This window comes from Psammomys obesus, unplaced genomic scaffold (genome assembly GCF_907164565.1).
Source record: "Psammomys obesus unplaced genomic scaffold, mPsaObe1.curated_primary_1811, whole genome shotgun sequence".
In the NCBI taxonomy this organism is placed as follows: domain Eukaryota; kingdom Metazoa; phylum Chordata; class Mammalia; order Rodentia; family Muridae; genus Psammomys; species Psammomys obesus.
The window spans coordinates 22,262,234-22,281,665 of record NW_026596064.1 but is presented as its reverse complement, the minus strand read 5'-3'; the positions used below and the strand labels follow the sequence as shown (position 1 = coordinate 22,281,665).

Sequence of the window (19,432 nt, the reverse complement as noted above, 5' to 3'; positions counted from 1 at the left end):
TCTGGAGTCAATAACATACCTTTTGGCTTTATGAAATTAGAAAAAGGAGAGCAAATGAACTCTGTATAAGCAGAATCAAAGAAATACTGAACATCGGAGCGGAGAAGAAAGGGACTGAGAACAGCAGAATAGGTATCAATAGGCTGAAAAGCTTTCTTGGAAAAGCTTAAAAATCAACAAACGTCAGCTGTATGTATCTAGGGTAAAGAAGAGATGAGGTAGCAGTGCATGCCTGTGTTATGACACCGAGGAGGCTGAAGCAGGAGATTTGCAAGTTCAAGGCCAGCCCGGAGTCTGTTAGGAAGACACCCATTTCCACAAATCAAGGAAATAGAAAGAAAATGTAAAACCAAAATGTAACTAAGATTGAAGTGACTAAACTCACAAATGAAGCACGGTTTTAAAAGTTTAACATTTATAGTGTACACGTATTATCTATATGTGTGTGCTTACGCAGGTGTGTGAGCTTGTGTGTGTGTGTGTGTGTGTGTGTGTGTGTGTGTATGCTGCCTTCTGAGCTCTTGGTTCACATGTGTGGAGACCACCATCTTCCTATTACTAGAGCTTGTCAAACCTTTTGGTCATTTCATTTTTAGCACTAGACATGTGATGCTATTCATTTACTAATAATAATGGCCAATTCTGCTCTGTAATGAGACAAGAAGCAATGTCTAAGCATGTGTGTTAAATACTGTATAAAATGTCTTGATGAGAATCTTCTAAAATATTATTTTATTTTAAATCTATGGGTCTGTTGCCTGCATGTGTGTCTGCACACCACATGCATGCCTGGCGTTTTTGGAGGGCATCAGATCCCCTGGAACTGGAGTTACGGATGGTTATGAGCTCCCATGTGGGCGCTGGGTATCAAGCGCAGATCCTCTGTAAGAACGGCCAGTGCTCTTAACTGAGGAGCCGCCTCTCCCGCTCCTAGAATCTCTCTTTTAAAAAAATATTTCTTAAAATTTATGTGTATACATGTGTGAGTCTTCATGAACATATGTGCACCATGAACATTCGGAAGCTTGCAGGGGCCAGAAGAGCATATCTGATCCCCTGGAAATGGAGTCACGGGTAGTCGTGAACTACCGTGTGGGTGATGGAAACTGAATCCAGGTCCTCTGAAAGAGCAGTTAAGTGTTTATAACCATAGGGGCATCTTTCCAGCTCTGGAATCTTAAAGACTCTGCAAGTTCCTTAGATCAGAAACTAGAAATAGGGCCAGGGAGACGACTCAACAGAGTAGAGTGCTTGCTCTGCAACCATAAGACCTACAGTTGGACCCACAGCACCCAGATCAAAACAGGTGTCCAGTGCACAGCTAGAATTCAACTGCTGAGGAGGCAGAGAAGAAGCACCCTGGGACTTGCTGGTCAGAGCTAGTCTTGCTGAAGCAGTAAGCTCCAGGTTCAGAGAGAGGATCTGTCTCCAATATATATACATCTTTAAGTTTATTATGTATTTATGTATATAAACTTAAATATATATATTGGGAAAGCAGTTAAGGAAGTCATTCCAATTTCAGTCTTTGTTCTCCAAATATGCCAGTACAGGCAAGCTCACATGTACACATATGTGTACACACACACACACACACACACACACACACACACACACACTCAAACTTGAAGGGCAGGGCTGAAGATGTAGCTCAGTGCTAGAGTACTTACTTAGCTTTTGCAAAGCTGTAGGTTGGTCCCAGCTCTGGGAGAGTGAAGCATAGAAAGAGAAAACAAACTAGAAAACCAGAAAGCTACCTTTCTGTTGTTTCATTAATGCAGTATGAAGAACAATAATAAAAATGTACTAATATCTATAACAATAATGGCAACTACCATTCATGAGTTAATAGGTACTAAGTCACAATGCTAGGTAATCAATACAGTGTTGATAGTCTGTACTTTTACAAGCTCTATTTGACTTCTAGAACCTTCTCTATTTTTTCTTCCTGTTTTTAGACAGGATGCTGCTATGGAGCCCAAACTAACCTTGAAATTGTCATCCTTCTGTCTCTGTTTCCTTAAGTTCTGGGATTACATGGATTTATGATCATCTATCACCATGCTAGGGGTATTGATTAGTAATTGTCAACTTGACAAACCCAGACATATCTGGGAAAAGGGAATCTTAATTGAGAAAATGCCTCCTCCATCAGATTGTCTTATAGGCAAATATGTAGGGGATTTTCTTGAGTAATGATTGATTTAGGAGGCCTATCTCATTGGGGACAGTGCCATCCTTGGGCTTGTGGTCCTGGGGTGTGTAAGAAAGCAAGCTGAGCAGGTTGGTGAGAGCAAGCCAGTAAGCAGGGCTCCTCCATGGTCTTTGCTTCAGTTCCTGCTTCCAGGTTCCTCCACTGAGTTTCTGTCCTGACTGACCTCAGGGACTGAGTATGACCTAAGAGCTGTAAGACAAAAATCAATTCTTTTATCCCCGAGTTGACTTGGTCATGGTCATTATCACAGCAATAGAAACCCAAAGTAAAACCTTGGGCTTGCTTTCAGCTTTTTGATTGGTTTTTATTTTAGATTGATAAAAGACACATTTGTTAGATTTATTTTCTTTTTGTTGAGGCAGGGACTTACGTAGTCTTTCCTGGCTTGGAAAGCAGACTGGCCTCACAGAGATTCTCCTACCTTTGCCTCCCAAATACTGATAACAACGGCTTGTGCCACCACATCTGGCTCTTGATTTCTTGATCTTGTGTAATATTCTAAGAAACATAGAAAAATTCCTAAGTATAAATATGTACATTTTGTTTACTTCTTAAATGAGAAAACTTTAAAAACAAATTGATTTCAAAGAAAGATTTGTTTGTTTGTTGTTAGGTTGGTTGGGTTTTTTGTTTGTTTGTTTGTTTGAGGCAGCTCTCAAAGGATAGCCCTGGCTGTCCTTGAACTCATTATGTAGTCCAGGCTGGCCTCAAACTCACAGAGACTCACCTGCTTCTACCTCCTGAGTGCTAGAATCAAAGGCTGCACCGCCACATCTGGCTCGAAGAAACATTTTTATTTGACCAAATTATGTTTTAGACAGCATGCTTTTGCGTTTGCTTTGTTTATTTTCCCAGTAAAATCCACAGAAGAGGGAAGGAGCACTCACAGTGCTGCCTTTGAAAAAGAATGTTTGCAGAGCTGTGGGTGTGGCTCAGTCAGTGGAGTGTTTGCCCACCTGCCGGATGTCTGCGATCCAGCACTGGGATATAGAGATAGGGTCAGAAGCTCATGATTACCCTCAGCTACACAGAAAATTCTAGACCAGCCTGGAGAACGCTTGTTCATTCCTGTTCAGCTCACTTTTGGACAGTCATGAAAGTGAAACTTTACTGGTATAGCTTCCGATAGTATCAGGAGACATAGTCTCACGGCAAACTCTTTGATCCTCTGGCTTTTTCCATCTTTCTGCCCCTTCTGCAATGTTCCCTGAGCCTTAAGTGTGGAGTCTTTTGTAGATGTAACCATTGGAACTGAGCTCCACAGCTCTGCATTCTGATCGGTTGTGGTTTTCTGAAGTGGTCTCTACCTATTTCAAAGAGAAGTTTTCTCGATGAGGAGTGGAGACTATACTTACAGTGCCAGAGACTCGGTCCGTTATCATGATGGCAGAGAGCATGGCAACACATAGGCAGGCCCTGGAGCTGAGAACTTCACATCCCGTCCACAGGCAGCAAGGAGGGTGTTTAATTCATTTTTGGCTTTCCTTTTTTTCTTTTTGGTTTTTCAAGACAGAGTTTCTCTGTGTAGCCTTGGCTGTTCTAGACTTGCTTTGTAGACCAGGCTGGCCTTGAACTCACAGAGCTCTGACTGCTGCTGCCTCACAGAGTGCCATTTTTGGCTTTCTAATTCTACAGGAAAATTATTTAAAAAGTAATGAAGTATAAAGAAACTATTTTCTAAATAACTGAGTTAATAGAACAGGTACATACATATGTAGAAGCACACACGTGTGGCTGCCAGTAATAACCAGGTTTAAAAAGCAAAACATTCTGTTGTTAGAGCTCAGTTGGATTTTTATATTCTTGTGTTATTATGTCACTGGGTTTAAGATTACTATTTGTATAGGTAGGAGTCACGCATAACCAAGCTTTCTTTTGTACTTTTGTCTTTCTCAGTATATGTGGGCTCCAGAAAGCCAGATCTCCTTAAAATGCTGAGTGCTGAGTGGGAGAGAGGTCTCCGTGGGTAAAGTGCTTTGCTATTGCAAGTTTGAAGACCTGAGTTTGGATTCTCAGAGTTCACTAAAGGCACAGAACTATGTGTTTATTACCCACTGGCACCTATCTGTGATCCCACCGTGCCTATCACAAATCACAAGATGGGAGGTGGAGAAGGGAGAATTTCTGAAAGCTTGCAGGCCAGATGGCCTGGCATACATGGCAAACAGCGAGGGACACGGCCTCAGAGCGGAAGGCAAGCTCTCATACCTGAGATTATCTCTGGCCTCTGTACGCATGCAGTGGCACACATACACCCTCTCTCTGTCTCTCTCTCCTCCATCTGTCTCTGTCTCTCTCTCTCTCACACACACACAAACCTAAACATACAGATCACACACCAAAAAAGGTAAAAAAAAAAAAAAATTTAAAAGTGCATTCTGAGAGTGAAGTTTTAGGTGCACTCCCTCAAAGAGCAGAAACTGACACTCAGGTAAAAGTTTAAGCTTAGGCAGCAGGATTTCCAGCCTTATTCCCAATAACCAAAGGTAGTGTGTGCTCTAAGGTCAGCGTAAGGCAGCAAGGGGAGCTGTTTAGATGTAGGTAGGCATATCCCCCCTGAGAGCTGATGGGTCACTCCAGATTGAGTTTGGAGGCTCACCAGCTAGAATGGTGATAGAAGAGAGTCTTATTTGTCAGGCGTGTTGGGAAAGAAGAGAGTTTAAAATAACTGACCGATTGCATTACTGTGTGTACCGAAAGAAAGAATGTGTCAGCCCAGTGGATCCTTTTTAGACAAGGACCAAGAACACAGGCTCAAAAAGAAGGGTTCACAGGCGGACTTTGATCAGTACAGAAATGTAAGGAGGTGAGGCAGAGATGAGCTATCAGCAAGTTCAAGCCAGCTCCCTTTGCTCAGCCATGCTTATCGTCGTCTTCCTGGTGACTCCACCTGAGTGGCAGGCTGGGCGGTTTCTAATCGCTAGGAAATGAGTCCGTGAGATACCTGAGTGTGTTTCCAGCTGAATGAGCACCTGCAGTGTGTGAGCATGTCTCACTGGGCTCAGCCTGCCTGCACCAGAGCCCAGGAGGACAGTGGCAGTGCTGAGGCTGCTCTGCAGTTACTTGGCGCATTGGTTACTTTCCTGGTGGTGGTCTAATTCTAATAAATGCACCATTCAAACCTGACTTAAAAAAAAAAAAAAGACCAAAATTACAGTCTTAATTATATTTGCTACGTGATAGCCTACAGGGTAAAAAAATATGCATTCCTCATAATCATTATCATCCACATCCTCCTCCTCCTTCTCCTCATTATCATTGCCTTTTTGATTGGCAGAACTGCTTCACCTGTCTTCAGCCCAACCATTCAAGCCAGAACTTTAGACAAATTCTCATTTCTTACGTCTTCTTCGCCAGTCATGTCCACTGTCAGCAAGGTCCTCATCATTCCCCTAGATGGCTCTTTCTAACACTAACCTGTTTTAGGTTGTTGGGTGGAGTTTTAAAAGCGTCCTTTGGGAGCACGGTTCTAACACCATCCCTTTCCTGCGTGAAAGCACGGTTTCATTTCTGCCTGAGTGCTTACATTTCTTTCCACAGTGTAAAGGCCATGTGACTCAGGCTGGCACGCAGAGCTCTCCTTGACCGGCTGTTCCCGAAGCCCCACAGCACACACACCTGATGGTAGTGGCCTATGTGCCAGCTGGCCTCCTCACTTGTCTGGATGCTGGCATTTGCCATGCATTGCTTTCCACATGCTCATCTTGACCTTTCAGCAAGAGACCTTTGTCTACCTCCTCTATCAGGAAACTGGATTTTTCCTCTTACCCATATTCTTTCCCTAAACCTTTCCTGATGCCCACTCCTCCTCTTCCTACCCATTGCATGCTGGGATTTCTTAAGGGTCCAACTCTCTTTTTTTTTTTTGGGGGGGGGTGGATTCTATTTTCTCCTTTAAGCATACTAAATTAAGCTATCTATCTACCAGTTTGTTCTACCAGTAGGTTTGTTTTTTCTCAAGTGATTTTTGTAGTTAGTGAAAGAGGTATGTGAATACCAATTACAGATAAACCTCACGGTTATTTAGTCAGCAGGCAACGTATGTGTACTTACAATTTTAACCAATAAAAGCCTAGTACAACACACCAACGTTTCACAGTGGAAGCCAGCCTCCAATGTGCCTCCTTCGCAGGAGGGAGTGGGTTTATTTGTTTGTTTAGTTTTTAAAAATAGGGTCTTTCTATTACCTAGCTCTCACTGTCCTAGAACTCACTAAGTCACTATAAAGATTAGGAGATCCACCTGCTTCGTGAATGCTGGGTTTAAAGGTATGTGCTTCCATACTGGGTAGAGAGGAGGAAGTGGCCTTCTTCAGTGGCATTCTAGTCAAGCCATCAGACTTAGTATTCTCAAAAGCTTGTCTTTGTAGTTCATCAAACAACGTTTGACCTGTCTGTACACTTAACTAAATTAATGAACAGAATTGTTAGACATTAGGTCAAATTTTGATTTCTCATTTAAAACATCTCTTCTTGAAATGAATTAGAATTGGTAGTTGAGACATTCTGTCCCATTTGTTATAGTCTGGGACTCTGCCAGAAAATTGTTCTGAATGAACTAAAGCTAGAAATATTTTCAAGGGAAATAATTATTGAGTAATCAAGACGTCACCTTAAACCTTCCAGTGACGAAAGACATACTGAATGCTTTACCCGAATAGCTGGCTCTTCCTGCTACTCCCTGACATTCCATTTATCTTACTCAGGAGAGTAGGATCTGGGATAGTTGTAAAGGTAGGAGTCTGATGTGAATACTGGTCAGTGCTGAAGTGGTATTTGAATAGATAATAATGAGGTCATTAATATCTGTCGTTGAATTGGGTTGAGTTGAAAAGTGTCATGGGGAAGTTAAGTTTGAACATAGTTATTTTTCAAGTGGGATCAAAATAATATTGCAGTAGGCATTTTACATCAGTCGAGCACAGGTAAGAGCTTTTCATTTGCCTCTTGTCACTAATCTGTGTGTGAAACAGAAGAAATTAGGAACTGTCCCTTTAAAACGCTGTTTACCTAGCCTCTTCCAGTGGGCGTGACTTAGGAACCTGTAGAGTGAGGTGTGACTTCAGCTCTCCAGACTGACCTGCCCCTTGGAAAGAGGGCTGGTGCTCAGAACCAGGAAGGGACCACTGACGCTTCAAACTGAACTCCAACTCTGCTTTTCCATGGCGGAGTGCCTCACAACAGAAGAGGAAATTGAAGTAGTGGCTCTGCTTAGCTGTTATCAAAAATTTGAAGCTCTACTGTGGATAAAGACTTCATAGAATGCATAGAATACAAAGCTTTCTGGGCCAGAAATTGATCTGCTGACTTTTGGCTCCTATCTGATTACTGCTTGGTTCATCTTTATTTTGCTCAAGTATCTGCAGGCTGAACTGAGCGCTGCTTCGCTCCTTTGCAGGTAGGCGGTCAGCTTTCTTGTAATATTTAGATCGTTTTTGTTGCTGTTTGTTTTTGTTTTAAGTTTCAACTGCTAAACATTGAAAAAGTTGCGACTATCAGGCTGGGCATGTTTGAATAGTATGATTGTAAATAGTCGTGCTTTTGTGACAGCTAGGCAACCTTGCAGAAAAAGTAATTTTTAACAAATCAGCAAACCTAAACACTGTGAATGAAATGAGTTTTGTTTTGTTTTCCATTAACCAATCATGTGTTTACATTTAACTAATGGATCAAAATGTATATTGAAATTATCTTGCTAATTAACTTAAATAGCATTCTGTTCTTACTGTTTTACTCATAATTTTTTGTTCTTTCACTGTTAGGAAGCTAAGTGCTCACCATTGCTTCATTTGCTTGCTTTTGTTTCATCTTCGGAAAGGTCTTTTATTTCAAAAAAAGTTTTTGTGAAAGGTTAACAACCTAACATGGGTGTGCTGAATTTTTTTTCTTCTTTGGTAAAGCTAGCCATCCTTTTGTGACTGTTTCAAAGATGATGTCTTTGGAAGACTTAGTCTGTTTGCAGTATGAATTACTGTTATGAAAGCGGAGTCTACAAAAGAATCTCTGGAGTAGAAGGCAAGTCCCTTTAGGACCAAGGACAGTAGTTCCTTAATTGTCACCAATGGGCCTTTACATTTTTCTTCTCTGGACAGTCCGCTTGATAAGACTTCACCCACTAAAAAAACAGTTCTAATAAATAGCAAACATTACAAAATTTGTTTCCTAGGTATGCTCTTTTCAGTTAGAGTCCTCCCACCTGAGATTTCCACTCCATGTTAATACGATTAGCGCCAGGCAAAGACGCTTGTTGCTTTTTTCTTAGCTTGTTCCTTCTGTAGGCATTTGGATATTTTTGACGTTTTGAGATGTGGCTAATGACACCTGAATTGTCATGAACTGTTCTGGAGGTCTTCTGGTCTTCTGGTCTTGGCAACCTGGGAAATATCTGTTGAAAGCACAGAAGTTTGCCGTTAAGAGCTTTGGTTCCATGAGCTGTAATGAGAGTCATCTAGTAAAATAGGCATGCACAGGTGCTGGCCAGCCAAGGAAATCGTAAGGAATGTCAGGGCTGAATTCAAGGTATTTATACATTTGAGCCCAGTAAAGATTTGTACATTCTACTTCCCAACTTTAATTTCTCCAACTGGGCTAACAGATGATTTGCTGGCTTCATAACAAATATTATTTCCACTTGTGTATTCCCTCTCTATTTATGCGTTGGTTGCCTTCTCCCCATCTTTTCTCATTCCTCTTCCCCACATCCATCTTTCCTTCAGCTTCCTCAGAAGCCTTTCTCCACTTGGAGCCTTATCTGGCCACCCTGGTCCTCAGTAATATTTCCTTCCTTTTCACTTCTCCATCCTGTTGAATATACCAGCCCATTAGCATATGATCATACGTATCTTATTTAAGAGTGTCTTTTATGACTTCAAATATATTAGAAGTACTTAATGCTGAGATTGCTCTTATGCCCGTATCATCTAGTGTGTGCCACACATTTCATTCCCAATAAACAGCTGTGGAATGGATGAACGATCTAGTTGACAGTTGCTTCGAGTATCATGCTGTCTCTCTCTTGTCTTGCTTAATCATATTATTAACTGTAGTGCTTCTAGAAACCAGTTTGTTGGTTACTATGATATGTTACAGCTGGCTATATTTGGTGATAAGGTTTTTTGTTTGTTTGTTTGTTTGTTTTTAATTCTTGGCTGGGTGATGCTGGTGCACACCTTTAATTCCAGCACTTGGGAAGACAGAGGCAAGTGGATCTCTATAAGTTCAAGGCCAGCCTAGTCTACAGAGTGAGTTCCGGGACATCGAGGACTACGCAGAGAAGCCCTGTCTCAAACAAACAAAAATATTAAAAAAAAATTTTTTTTTTTAGTTTAAGTGTGAGTGTGTGTGTGTGTGTGTGTGTGTGTGTGTGTGTGATGTATGGGATATCCATGGAGTACAGAAGGGAGTGTCAGATCCTTTGGAGCAAATTAAAGGTGTTTGCAACCTATAATGTGGGAGCTAGGATGTGTACTCTGGTCCTCTGTGGAGCAGTAAGAACTCTTAATTGTGTAGCCATTCCTCTGCTGTATTTGGCGATTTCATCACTCACATGCTACCTATAAAGAAAGCAAGCTGGACTTTATTAATAGTATAATAGTATTCTGAAGATAGTTTTCTTGTATTTTATATTTTAGGAAAATACAATTTAGAGATGATTGGGGTACAAAGTTCTAAAAATGTTTAAGCTATTTAGATATGTGAATTAAAGTTTTTATTTTGAGTTGACATTTAGAACTCTGAATGGTGATCCTAAGTTGTGTGGATTTCTGTTCAGCAATTGCCAGAAATAATAAGTAACTTACACACACACACACACACACACACACACACAAAACACTTTAAGCACCTTTACTTCACATGTACAATAGCTACTTTGTGCACACTTTGCAATCCCAGCATTTTCTAAGTGGCATGTGCTATTTAGTTCCCAATACTTTGGAGACTAGCTTGAGCCCAAGATCAGCCTAGACAAGCTAATGAAATCCCATTTCAGGGGAAAATTAGTTATCTGCTTATCTATTCCTTGTATCAACTCTTTACTTGCCTATTTATTTTTAATTTTCTACCTGCATGTATGTCTGTGAACCACACCTATGCCTGAGACAGCCAGAAGATCCCCTGGAACTGGAGTTATAGATGGTTGTGAGCCACCTTATGGGTAGGCAGATGCTGGGAATCAAACCTAGGTCCTCTGGAAGAGCAACCAGCGCTCTTACCCATGTAACTCTCTTGTATTGTCTTTTATCAGATGGGCGTAATATACTTTTTTTTTCAGCACTGGTGATTGAGCCTGGAGCCTTGTGGGTCATACCCACTGAGTTATATGCCCAGCCCTCATTAATTTTTATAGAAAACAGAAAGTAGGGAGAAAAATAGTGCCACACCTTGAATGCTCAGCCATGGCTCCTTTGACTTTGGCCTTTGGCCTTGAATTCCTGTTATGTTATCTGTTGTATTTTCTAATCCTCATGCAATGTTTCCGTTATCTTAGAGTCTGACCAGACAGGAGTTCTGGCAATTGCTTCAGCAGAACTATGGCACGGAGCTGGGCTTAAATGCTGAAGAAATGGAAAATTTGTCATTATCCATTGAAGAAAATGTGCAGCCAAGGTACAGTGAGGCAACTAACAATGTCAAGATGCATCATGAACCATTAAAATGGCATTACTTTAGGTTCTTCTCATTTGGGATCTCTACTAATCCATCATTTGGTGCAATTTGCCTTTTTGTTGGTAGGATAGGATGCAAGTTGGGAGAGAATCACTTGCTAAATTGGCAAGCAAATGTGGGACATGAAGAAATATTAATGATGAAGCTATGGTTGTTGGGATTTGCTTGGCTTTAGACAGCCTGTTTATTAAGGACCTGGTACAGGAACTGGTGAGATCTCCAAGCTTACAGGAGCAGTTCGAGGGATTAGGGTGGTTTTATGACTTTTCCTTGAGGACTCAGTAGCATAGCGACACGTGCCTAGCACTCAGTAAGCACTGACTACATTAGTAAAAGGAGCTGACAGTGCTGTGGAAACGCAAGCAGTGGCAATGCAAGGGTCATGCCGCGCTACAGTGTGATAAAGAAATAAGTAGAGAAAGATGATTTTGACAGATATTCATTAAGAAGTGTGAACATTTTATTAACTTTACAAGTAAAAATGCCCCTTATCCAATGTTAATTGAGGCCATGGCAATAAAAATGAGGGTGATGCATTAAAATTCTGTAGCAAACATTATACTAAGTAAGAGAAGCCAAGAACCAAAGACCAAATCTTGATGTTTTTGTTGTGAGCCTTGCTGTTAGTGGCCCAGCCTTCTCTGTAGCCCTCCAAATCTTATAATGTAAATATGTTGAAAGTCTTAATACATACACAAATATTTTCCTCCTCTGGACAGTCTTCTATTCTACTGCTCCAGCCCATATTGTCTCAGTTTACATCAATCTTTTATATTCGTTTTCACATGGTTGTGCATGCATATTTTATCACTTTTCTGTAAAGTTAACATTTTTCCGTTGCATTGCTGTCACCATAAAGCTTACCAGTATTTCTTAGGTACCAAAACCATTTAGAAAACCAGTTTACTAATGCAGAGAGCCTTGAGTTGTAGTCAATAAGATCTGGATTGTGGTGTGTAGCCGAGAAACCTTTGAACATTTCCAGTTCTCAGTTTACTCATCTGCAAACACGAGGCAGTTAGATTTGGTGGCCTTCAAGGTCTCTGCCGCCTTGTGAACTCTGGAGTCTCTGAAGCAGGAAAGTACTTTGACCCAAGTATCTCAGACACATTTGAAGTCACCAGGGAAGCTCTATTCTCCGCTCCTAGCGACTAAACATGAGAAAATGTGTAGCAGGATCCTCACACCCAGTTCTCCCTTGCACATGCTTCATCTGAAAACAGCAAGTCCACGTCAAACCTTTATTTCCTCAGCCCTCCATATTTCTTTTCTCTATTCACATTCTTCCTTTCCCTCTGTTCCTTTCCCCTCTCCTCTCTTACCTTCATTCTCCTTAAACTCTTGAGATCTCCTTCACTTAAGCAGTGAGCTATTTCAAGGATTCTTTTCTCTCTCTCTCCTGATCCCCATGGAGCCCCACGTTTCTGCCTGCACAGGGGCGAGCTGGTAGCAGGCCTACAGCCATTATCTGTGCAGAGTTAAAGAGGGCTTCTGCTGCTTAGTTTTAGGTCAGCCTGACACGGCTAGAGTCATCTGAGAGGAGGGACCCTCGGTTGAGAAAGTGCCTCCATAAGATCCAGCTGTAAGGCATTTTCCTAATTAGTGATGGTGGAGGGGGGGGAGGTCCAGCCCATTGTGGGTGATGCCATCCCTAAGCTGGTAGGCTTGACTCTACAGCCACCATTCGGAAGCTGTATTTTTACAACTTTTTCTTGGGGTTGAGTAGCTTGTCAGTAGCAATGGGGCCCACACCACTCTTAGGGACTGAACTCGGGTAAAGCTAGATCCTCAGCCCAGAAAAGAATATCTCGACTGGTGAGAGTAAAACAAGTTTATTAAGTAAATAAGAGAGAGAGGAGCTATAGTACAAGCTTAGATTTAAGCACAGGATTTGGTGGGGGTGAGGAATGGGAGTGGAGTTGGGTAGGGGGCAAAAAGAGATGTGGAGACAAACCAGCCTTTAAGAAAAAAGGACACATCTAAGACATGGGTGTGGGGCTTCTCAAGACAGCCATGCTTAGTTTTCTTTACGGTGGATGTCTGTACACATAGTCCTGTTGTTTTAAAAGTTATACTGTTTAAAGGGTATAACGCATCACAAGGCTTAAAGATAAAAGTTAAAAGTTAAAGTTTTAATGTAATGTTTTAGAAATTAAATATGACTATATGAGCAAGCTTACTTATTTATTAAAGACTTTTCTTTTGTAACAGAAACCAAACTGTGACCTTATGTGGCGTGTTGCTTAGACTCAGGGCAGGAATGTGCAGCTTAAGCCTTAGGCCATAAAGCTTCTCATCCTAAGTAAGCATTAGGACCCGAGGTAGGTTGAACATCATTGCGATGTCTTTAGAAAAACTAGTACTATCTTTGCAGGCAGGTGTTTTGTTTTGTTTGGTTTTGTTTTGTTTTATTGAGACAGGGTTTATGTAGCGCTGGTTGTCCTGGAATTTTTTGTAGACCAGGCTGACCCTGAACTCATATCGATCCACCTGCCTCTGCCTCCCAAGTGCTGAAATTAAAGGTGTGTGCACCACCACACCTGGCTATTTGCCAGCAGTTTTGATTTTTGTCATTTGTGTTGAAGATTCTTTTAAAAAAAATATTTTATTTTTATTATCCTGAGTGAGATATCCCAGAAGTAGAAAGACACAGGGTATATACTCACTTGTAAGTGGATATTAGACATATAATATTGGATAAACATACTAAAATCTGTACACCTAAAGAAGCTAAGCAAGAAGGACGACCCTGGGTAAGATGATCAATCCTCGTTCAGAAACACAAATGGGATGGACGTTGGAAGAGGGAGAAAACAGGGAACAGGACAGGAGTCTACCACAGAGGGCCTCTGAAAGACTCTGCCCAGCAAGGTATCAAAGCAGATGCTGAAACTCATAGCCAAACTTTGGGCAGAGTGCAGGGAATCTTATGAAAGAATGGGGAGATAGAAAGACCTGGAGGGGACAGGAGCTCCACAAGGAGAGCAACAGAACCAAAAATCTGGGGTCTTTTGTGAGACTGATATTCCAACCAAGGACCATGTGTGGAGATAACCTAGAACCCCAGCACAGATGTAGCCCATGGCAGCTCAGTGTCCAGGTGGGTTTCCTAGTAATGGGAACAGGAACTGTCTCTGACAAGAACTCAGTGGCTAGCCCTTTAATCACCTCTCCCTGAAGTGGGAGCAGCCTTATCAGGCCACAGAGGAAGACAATGTAGCCAGTTCTGATGATACCTGATAGGCTAGGGTCAGAGGGAAAGGAGCCTCCCCTATCAGTGGACTTGGGGAGAGGCATGGGAGGAGATGAGGGAGAGAGGGAGGGTGGGATTGGGAGGAAATGAGGGAGGGGGCTACAGCTGGGATACAAAGTGACTAAACAGTGTTGATTCTTGACTCTCAGCTAGAGGGAAATACAAGCTAGATCTCAGAGTGAGGGACCCACTTCCCCTCCTTCCCACATTTCCTTGTTCTCCCTGTCTTTGTGTCCTGCCTCAGCCTGACTGATGGCCATTGTGTTCAGACAAGAGGAGCTCCCACTTCAGGAGGGCCAGGTTACCTCCTGGTTACTAAGTCAGAAGCAGGACAACGGCCTGATGGTGCGGAGAGGCACCCAACTCATACATCTTCCTAACCCTTTGAAGTTCTGTGGTTTTACAAGTCGACTTACATCTGATCCACACTGCTGGGGTGACTTGAACTTCATTATATTTTTAGTGATTTCTGAAATGTATGGATTTCCATATAAACTTTTATTTTATTTTCAAGAACAAAGTCTGCTGTCATTAACAGGATAGCGTGTTATAACTGGAGCTTGCTGCAGCTTAATTTACTCTTTGTTGAGATGATTTAGACTAGCAAAGACTTCAGAGAGGAACAGGGAGGGCTTTCTGGGTGGAGATATAACCTTAGGCTTCCGTAATGCAATGCTGTGTTTCCGCAGAAGCCCCGGAAGAAGCAGTGTGGATGACGCTGGGGAGAGAGATGAAAAGTTCTCCAAGGCCACCAGCTTTCCACAGGAGCCAACCAGCCGAGTCTCAGACACAGAGCCACCGGATGGGAACTCACCGAAAAGAGTCAGTCTATGCTGTTTCCTAAAACTTACACCTGATCTGGATACGTGTCAATTGCAGCACCAGCTCAAGTCAAAAAAAAAAAAAAAAAATGCAATGTATTCCCAGTGTTCAAAAGCTTGGGATGTCTGGCTGCTACTTTATTTTAGGAAGAGGGCTTAAATCTCTAAGTAGCAGAGGTTATGCGGGAAAAGCATGTGGTGGTCTTCTAAGGAACAGAGCCACCAGCAGGTCCCTGAACGACATAGTTAAAACACTAAGTACCGTTTAAAATATAACAAGATATGGGAATTTGTAGTCAGTGAAATTTCCCCAAAGGTGAAGAATGTGTGTGTGGTCTGTTTTGAAGGGGGAATGATGAGCCTTTGCACACAGGCTGGGTCACAGGGAACACTCCTTATTAGAGATGACAGTCCAGCCAACAACTGGGCTCTTTAGTTAGCTGGCAAGCTACTTTTTTTTTTTTCCAAGTATTTTAAGTGTATTGGTTTTAAAGTTTATTTAGTTTCAATCACTTGGAGTCATGATTAATTTTAAACAGGATCTTGCTATGTTTCTCAGTCAGACTCAGAATCTGTGAGCCTTCTCCTTCCTCACTCTCCTTAGTACTAGGGCTACAGGCATTCCCAACCACACCTGGCTCTTTATTCCTGTTGTTATTTGATACTTGGTGTGTCTCCTCAGCCCCTTCAGAGGGGCTCCTGTCTTCTGATCTCTAATGCTTTTTTTTTTTTTTTCTGAAATAGCAGTGTGTCCCATGCACATTTGTGTATTTTCTGCCATAGATACGTCTTTTTTTTTTTTTTTTTTTTTTTATGAACCATTTTCTTAGTGAAGAGCATGGTGTTTAGAAACCACCTTCTCAGAGCTGAGTGCTTCAACACAGCTTTTCCTGTTTGGGGCCTCCAACTTGACCGATCGGATTTTAGAGCAGCTTTTGGGTGTCAGACCCTGCTTCTGCCTCTTGCTAAGGGCACCATATCAAATAAGTTAGCTGCTAATGCTTTGTCTTTGTTCTCTCAACTATAAAGTAAGAGTAATAACTCACAGGATTTCTAAAATAAGAATGGAATGAATTGGTGGCCATGGAGGTACTGGGAACAATTAGTTAAGTATCCTAAAACCATAGGCTGTTGTTATTGAAAGTGGGCCTGCATGTAGTTAGCAATGTTTTTTTATAGAACTGACTCCCTCTCCACACCCCCACCCCCCACCCCAGCTAGGAAGCTCCTAGGATCTCCTCTGGGTAAATGTTGGGAAAACACTGACATAGATTTATTTATGTGAAAGGCCTCTGAGTTCTACACTGTGTTAGGCCACCACCTTTCATCAAGCATCTACGTCAGCCAACTGTTATAAAACTTATGCATTAAGAGACACTTCAGGCCCTACCACTGCACAAGAAATGTCATTCTGGAAGTCAGTCTTTGTATGTGGAACACTCACTTAGGGGAGGTAACAAGGTGGGAGACTTCTTGCCGAATCATTATCTCTTTACCAAAGTCCACCGTTGAGGACTTGGTTCTCAGGACTCTAGGCTGTCACCTAGTCCTTCCTACTTCCCCCATCTTCTGTGGCTCTTCTCGGAATGCTTAGCCTGTTGGTCCTCACCTCTAGTTCTGTCCTCACCTCTAAGTCTAGCCTAACAGTCCTCTGAACAGCTTCACCTGGCAGCTGATGGCAACAGATGCAGAGACCCACAGTCAAACATTAGGTGGAGATCAGGTAGTGTTTTGGAAGAGTTAGGGGAAGGATTGAGGGAGCAGGAAGGGTCAATGACTCTACCAGAAGACCTATAAGAGTAAACTAACCTGGACTCACAGTGACTGACCTACCAACCAGAGTATGCGTGGGTGGGACCTAGGCCCCCCGCACACATGTAGCAGATGGAAGCTTAATCTCCATGTATGTCCCCCTAACTATTGGAGTTGCCTATTCTTAGTAGTGAAGGGGATTTAAAAGAGTGCAGCAGATCAATCATAGTCTTGTTGATGCTTAGTTCAAGATGTTTTTCTTGCTTTGGAAGTTGGGTCTTTTTCACAAGGAGTTTATGGTGAAATTTTCAGGTCTTAGGAATCAGCAAATATTTGTCTGTTTTTCACTTTGTTTGATTTTTTTTTTCACTTTCATCAAATTGAAAATAACAAAAATCAGAAACAACTGTTCTCCAAATGAAAATATGCTTGTTATAAAATTAATATTCCTTGTAAAATATGGGAAGATATCTAGAGATAAAACAGTAAACACCAACAATTTGTTACTTTTCTTGATCTCTTCCTTTTTTAGTAATTTTTAATTTTTATTTTATGTGCATTGTTTTGCCTGCATGTATGTCTGTGTGAAGGTATCAGGGTCCCTGGAACTGGAGTTACAGACAGTTGTGAGTCGCCAAGTGGGTGCTGGGAATTGACTCTCAGTCCTCTAGAAGAGCACTCAGTGCTCTTAATTAATCACTGAGCCATCTCTCCAGCCCCACTGTTACTTTTTGTCTAGGTATTTATCTATATCCCTATAACAGGAAATATAATTTAGTTAACAAGAGAATAAAAACAGTGTGGGCTCTGCTTGACTGTTAGGGGGGCCCTGGATCTGCTAAGCAAGCATATTGCTTTCTACCATGGAACTTGTAAATAGATCAGCTCTTGTTTTTTAGCTGCATTCTCTGCCTGAAGAATCAGTTCTCCAGGTAGGAGAGTCTAACTGTGAATTGTGTCCTGGTCCCAGGTACCGCTCAGCTCCCTGTGTCCTCCCTGAAGCTGAGTCCCTATTTATCGCTGGAGAAGGATCTTCTAGTGCAGAAAAGAAAAGGGCTGGATATATGTTTTGTCTGCTCTTTCATCTGTGTATACACAGACAACACAAAAAGGAATTTTTCTGTATAGTTAATACAAATTCTTTATTTATCTGACTAATTATACTTAGTTCTGTTTGAATTATAGCGTAATAGCATTTATATTTAATATCCATCATTTACTGTATCTGTTTACTATTATATTTATCTGTTACTATAGAAATGGCATGTCTTTCTTAAATATGCCCAGAAAGTATACACATCATTTTGGCATATTTTAATTCCTTATCTCTTCATCTCTTAATGGTAGAACCAGTTGTGTTTGTAATGAAGCTAATCCTCTCCAACCTGCTCTCCTGGGGGACTTCTATCTCTTCATGGCCTTTTCATTTCTACTTTATTATTGGTTTTGAGAGATGGGTACATGGTGGGTGATGGGTAAGGAAACAAAACCGGGTTTGGCTTCCCTCCAAAAGACCTGATTCTTCCTTATTTTTTGTCTTCTGTCCCGTTTACTTTCCGCTCCAGCCACTCACATGTTAACTTCCTCTGAATCCCTTTTATATGATATTCTTTATAAATTAATTGTTCATTACTGTGTGAGAACACTTCAGGAAGGCCTTCATTACCTACTAACATTTTAAGGATAGCATTCAGTCCTAACAGAATGCTATAAAGCAGCATTTCAGTCCTTTCCGCTTCATATTCAATATTAAAGTTCTTACTGTATGACCTATGCTTCAAATCATTTTTTTTTTTTTTTTTTTTACTTTCAAACTGAATTGTTTGTCTTTTAGGGATTAGGAAAAGAGGAGTCCCAGAGTGAGAAACGTGTGAAAAAAAGCCCTTCAGTAGATTCAGAAAAGAGGTTAAGTAGAACATCCTCCAAATCACTGGACTTGAATAAAAATGAGTACCTTTCTCTGGACAAAGGCAGCACTTCAGATTCTGCAGACGAAGGTAAAGACTTTCAATCTAAACAAAATTCCAAGCATGTCTTCTAATGTTTACCCTTGTGTTAGGAGTGTGTGTGTGTGTGTGTGTGTGTGTGTGTGAGCGCGCGCGCGCGCAGAGTGAGAACTTGACTGTGGCAGCCGCGCGCTACAGAGAACCAGAAAAGGCACGAATGTGCATAGAGGATGGGAGAACAGCTCCTCAGTCAGTCTGACCCATCTTTATTCCTCTCAAAGTCTGGAATTTGAAAGTCTCCATTAGATCGACTTAGAATCCCAAGCTTTCTGGGACCAGGAGTTAGTAAAGTAGCTCAATGCAAGTGCGAGGACCCGAGTTTGAGCCCCAGCACCCACACGGCAAAACCAGCATTTGGTGGCACAGGTGTGCACCCCTGGTAACCGGTGCAGTGGTGCACACCTTTAATCCCAGCATCTGGGAAGCAAGAAGCAGGGGAGGCTCTAAGTTTGAGGCCAGCCAAGGCGCGCGCACACACACACACACACACACACACACATATACACACACATATACACACACATACACACACATATACACACACACACATACACACACACATATACACACATATATGTTTATATATTTATGAAAGCAAGTAGTCATGGCAGGTGCACATTCCAAGATTAATATTTAAATTACTGTGTAGCTTACAAAGCAAATCAAATTTCTAGAAAGGGACTCTTTTTAAAAGATTACTTTACTGATGTTACTTAGGA

The 19,432-nt window shown here is 41.7% G+C and overlaps 1 protein-coding gene across 5 annotated transcripts in view; it reads left to right on the top strand.

Moving 5' to 3' along the window:
- Gramd1c (GRAM domain containing 1C) overlaps nt 1-19,432 on the top strand; it is a 70,398-nt gene that overhangs the window by 29,302 nt on the left and 21,664 nt on the right. For 4 of the 5 annotated variants that reach the window (XM_055625039.1, XM_055625042.1, XM_055625040.1 and 1 more), the window contains 3 exons: nt 10,703-10,821; nt 14,824-14,956; nt 18,542-18,704. In XM_055625039.1, the coding sequence (XP_055481014.1) occupies nt 10,703-10,821; nt 14,824-14,956; nt 18,542-18,704 (415 nt within the window). Of the gene's footprint in view, nt 1-7,302; nt 7,613-10,702; nt 10,822-14,823; nt 14,957-18,541; nt 18,705-19,432 lie in introns of those variants that run through there. The other variant, XM_055625043.1, reaches the window with a different exon arrangement.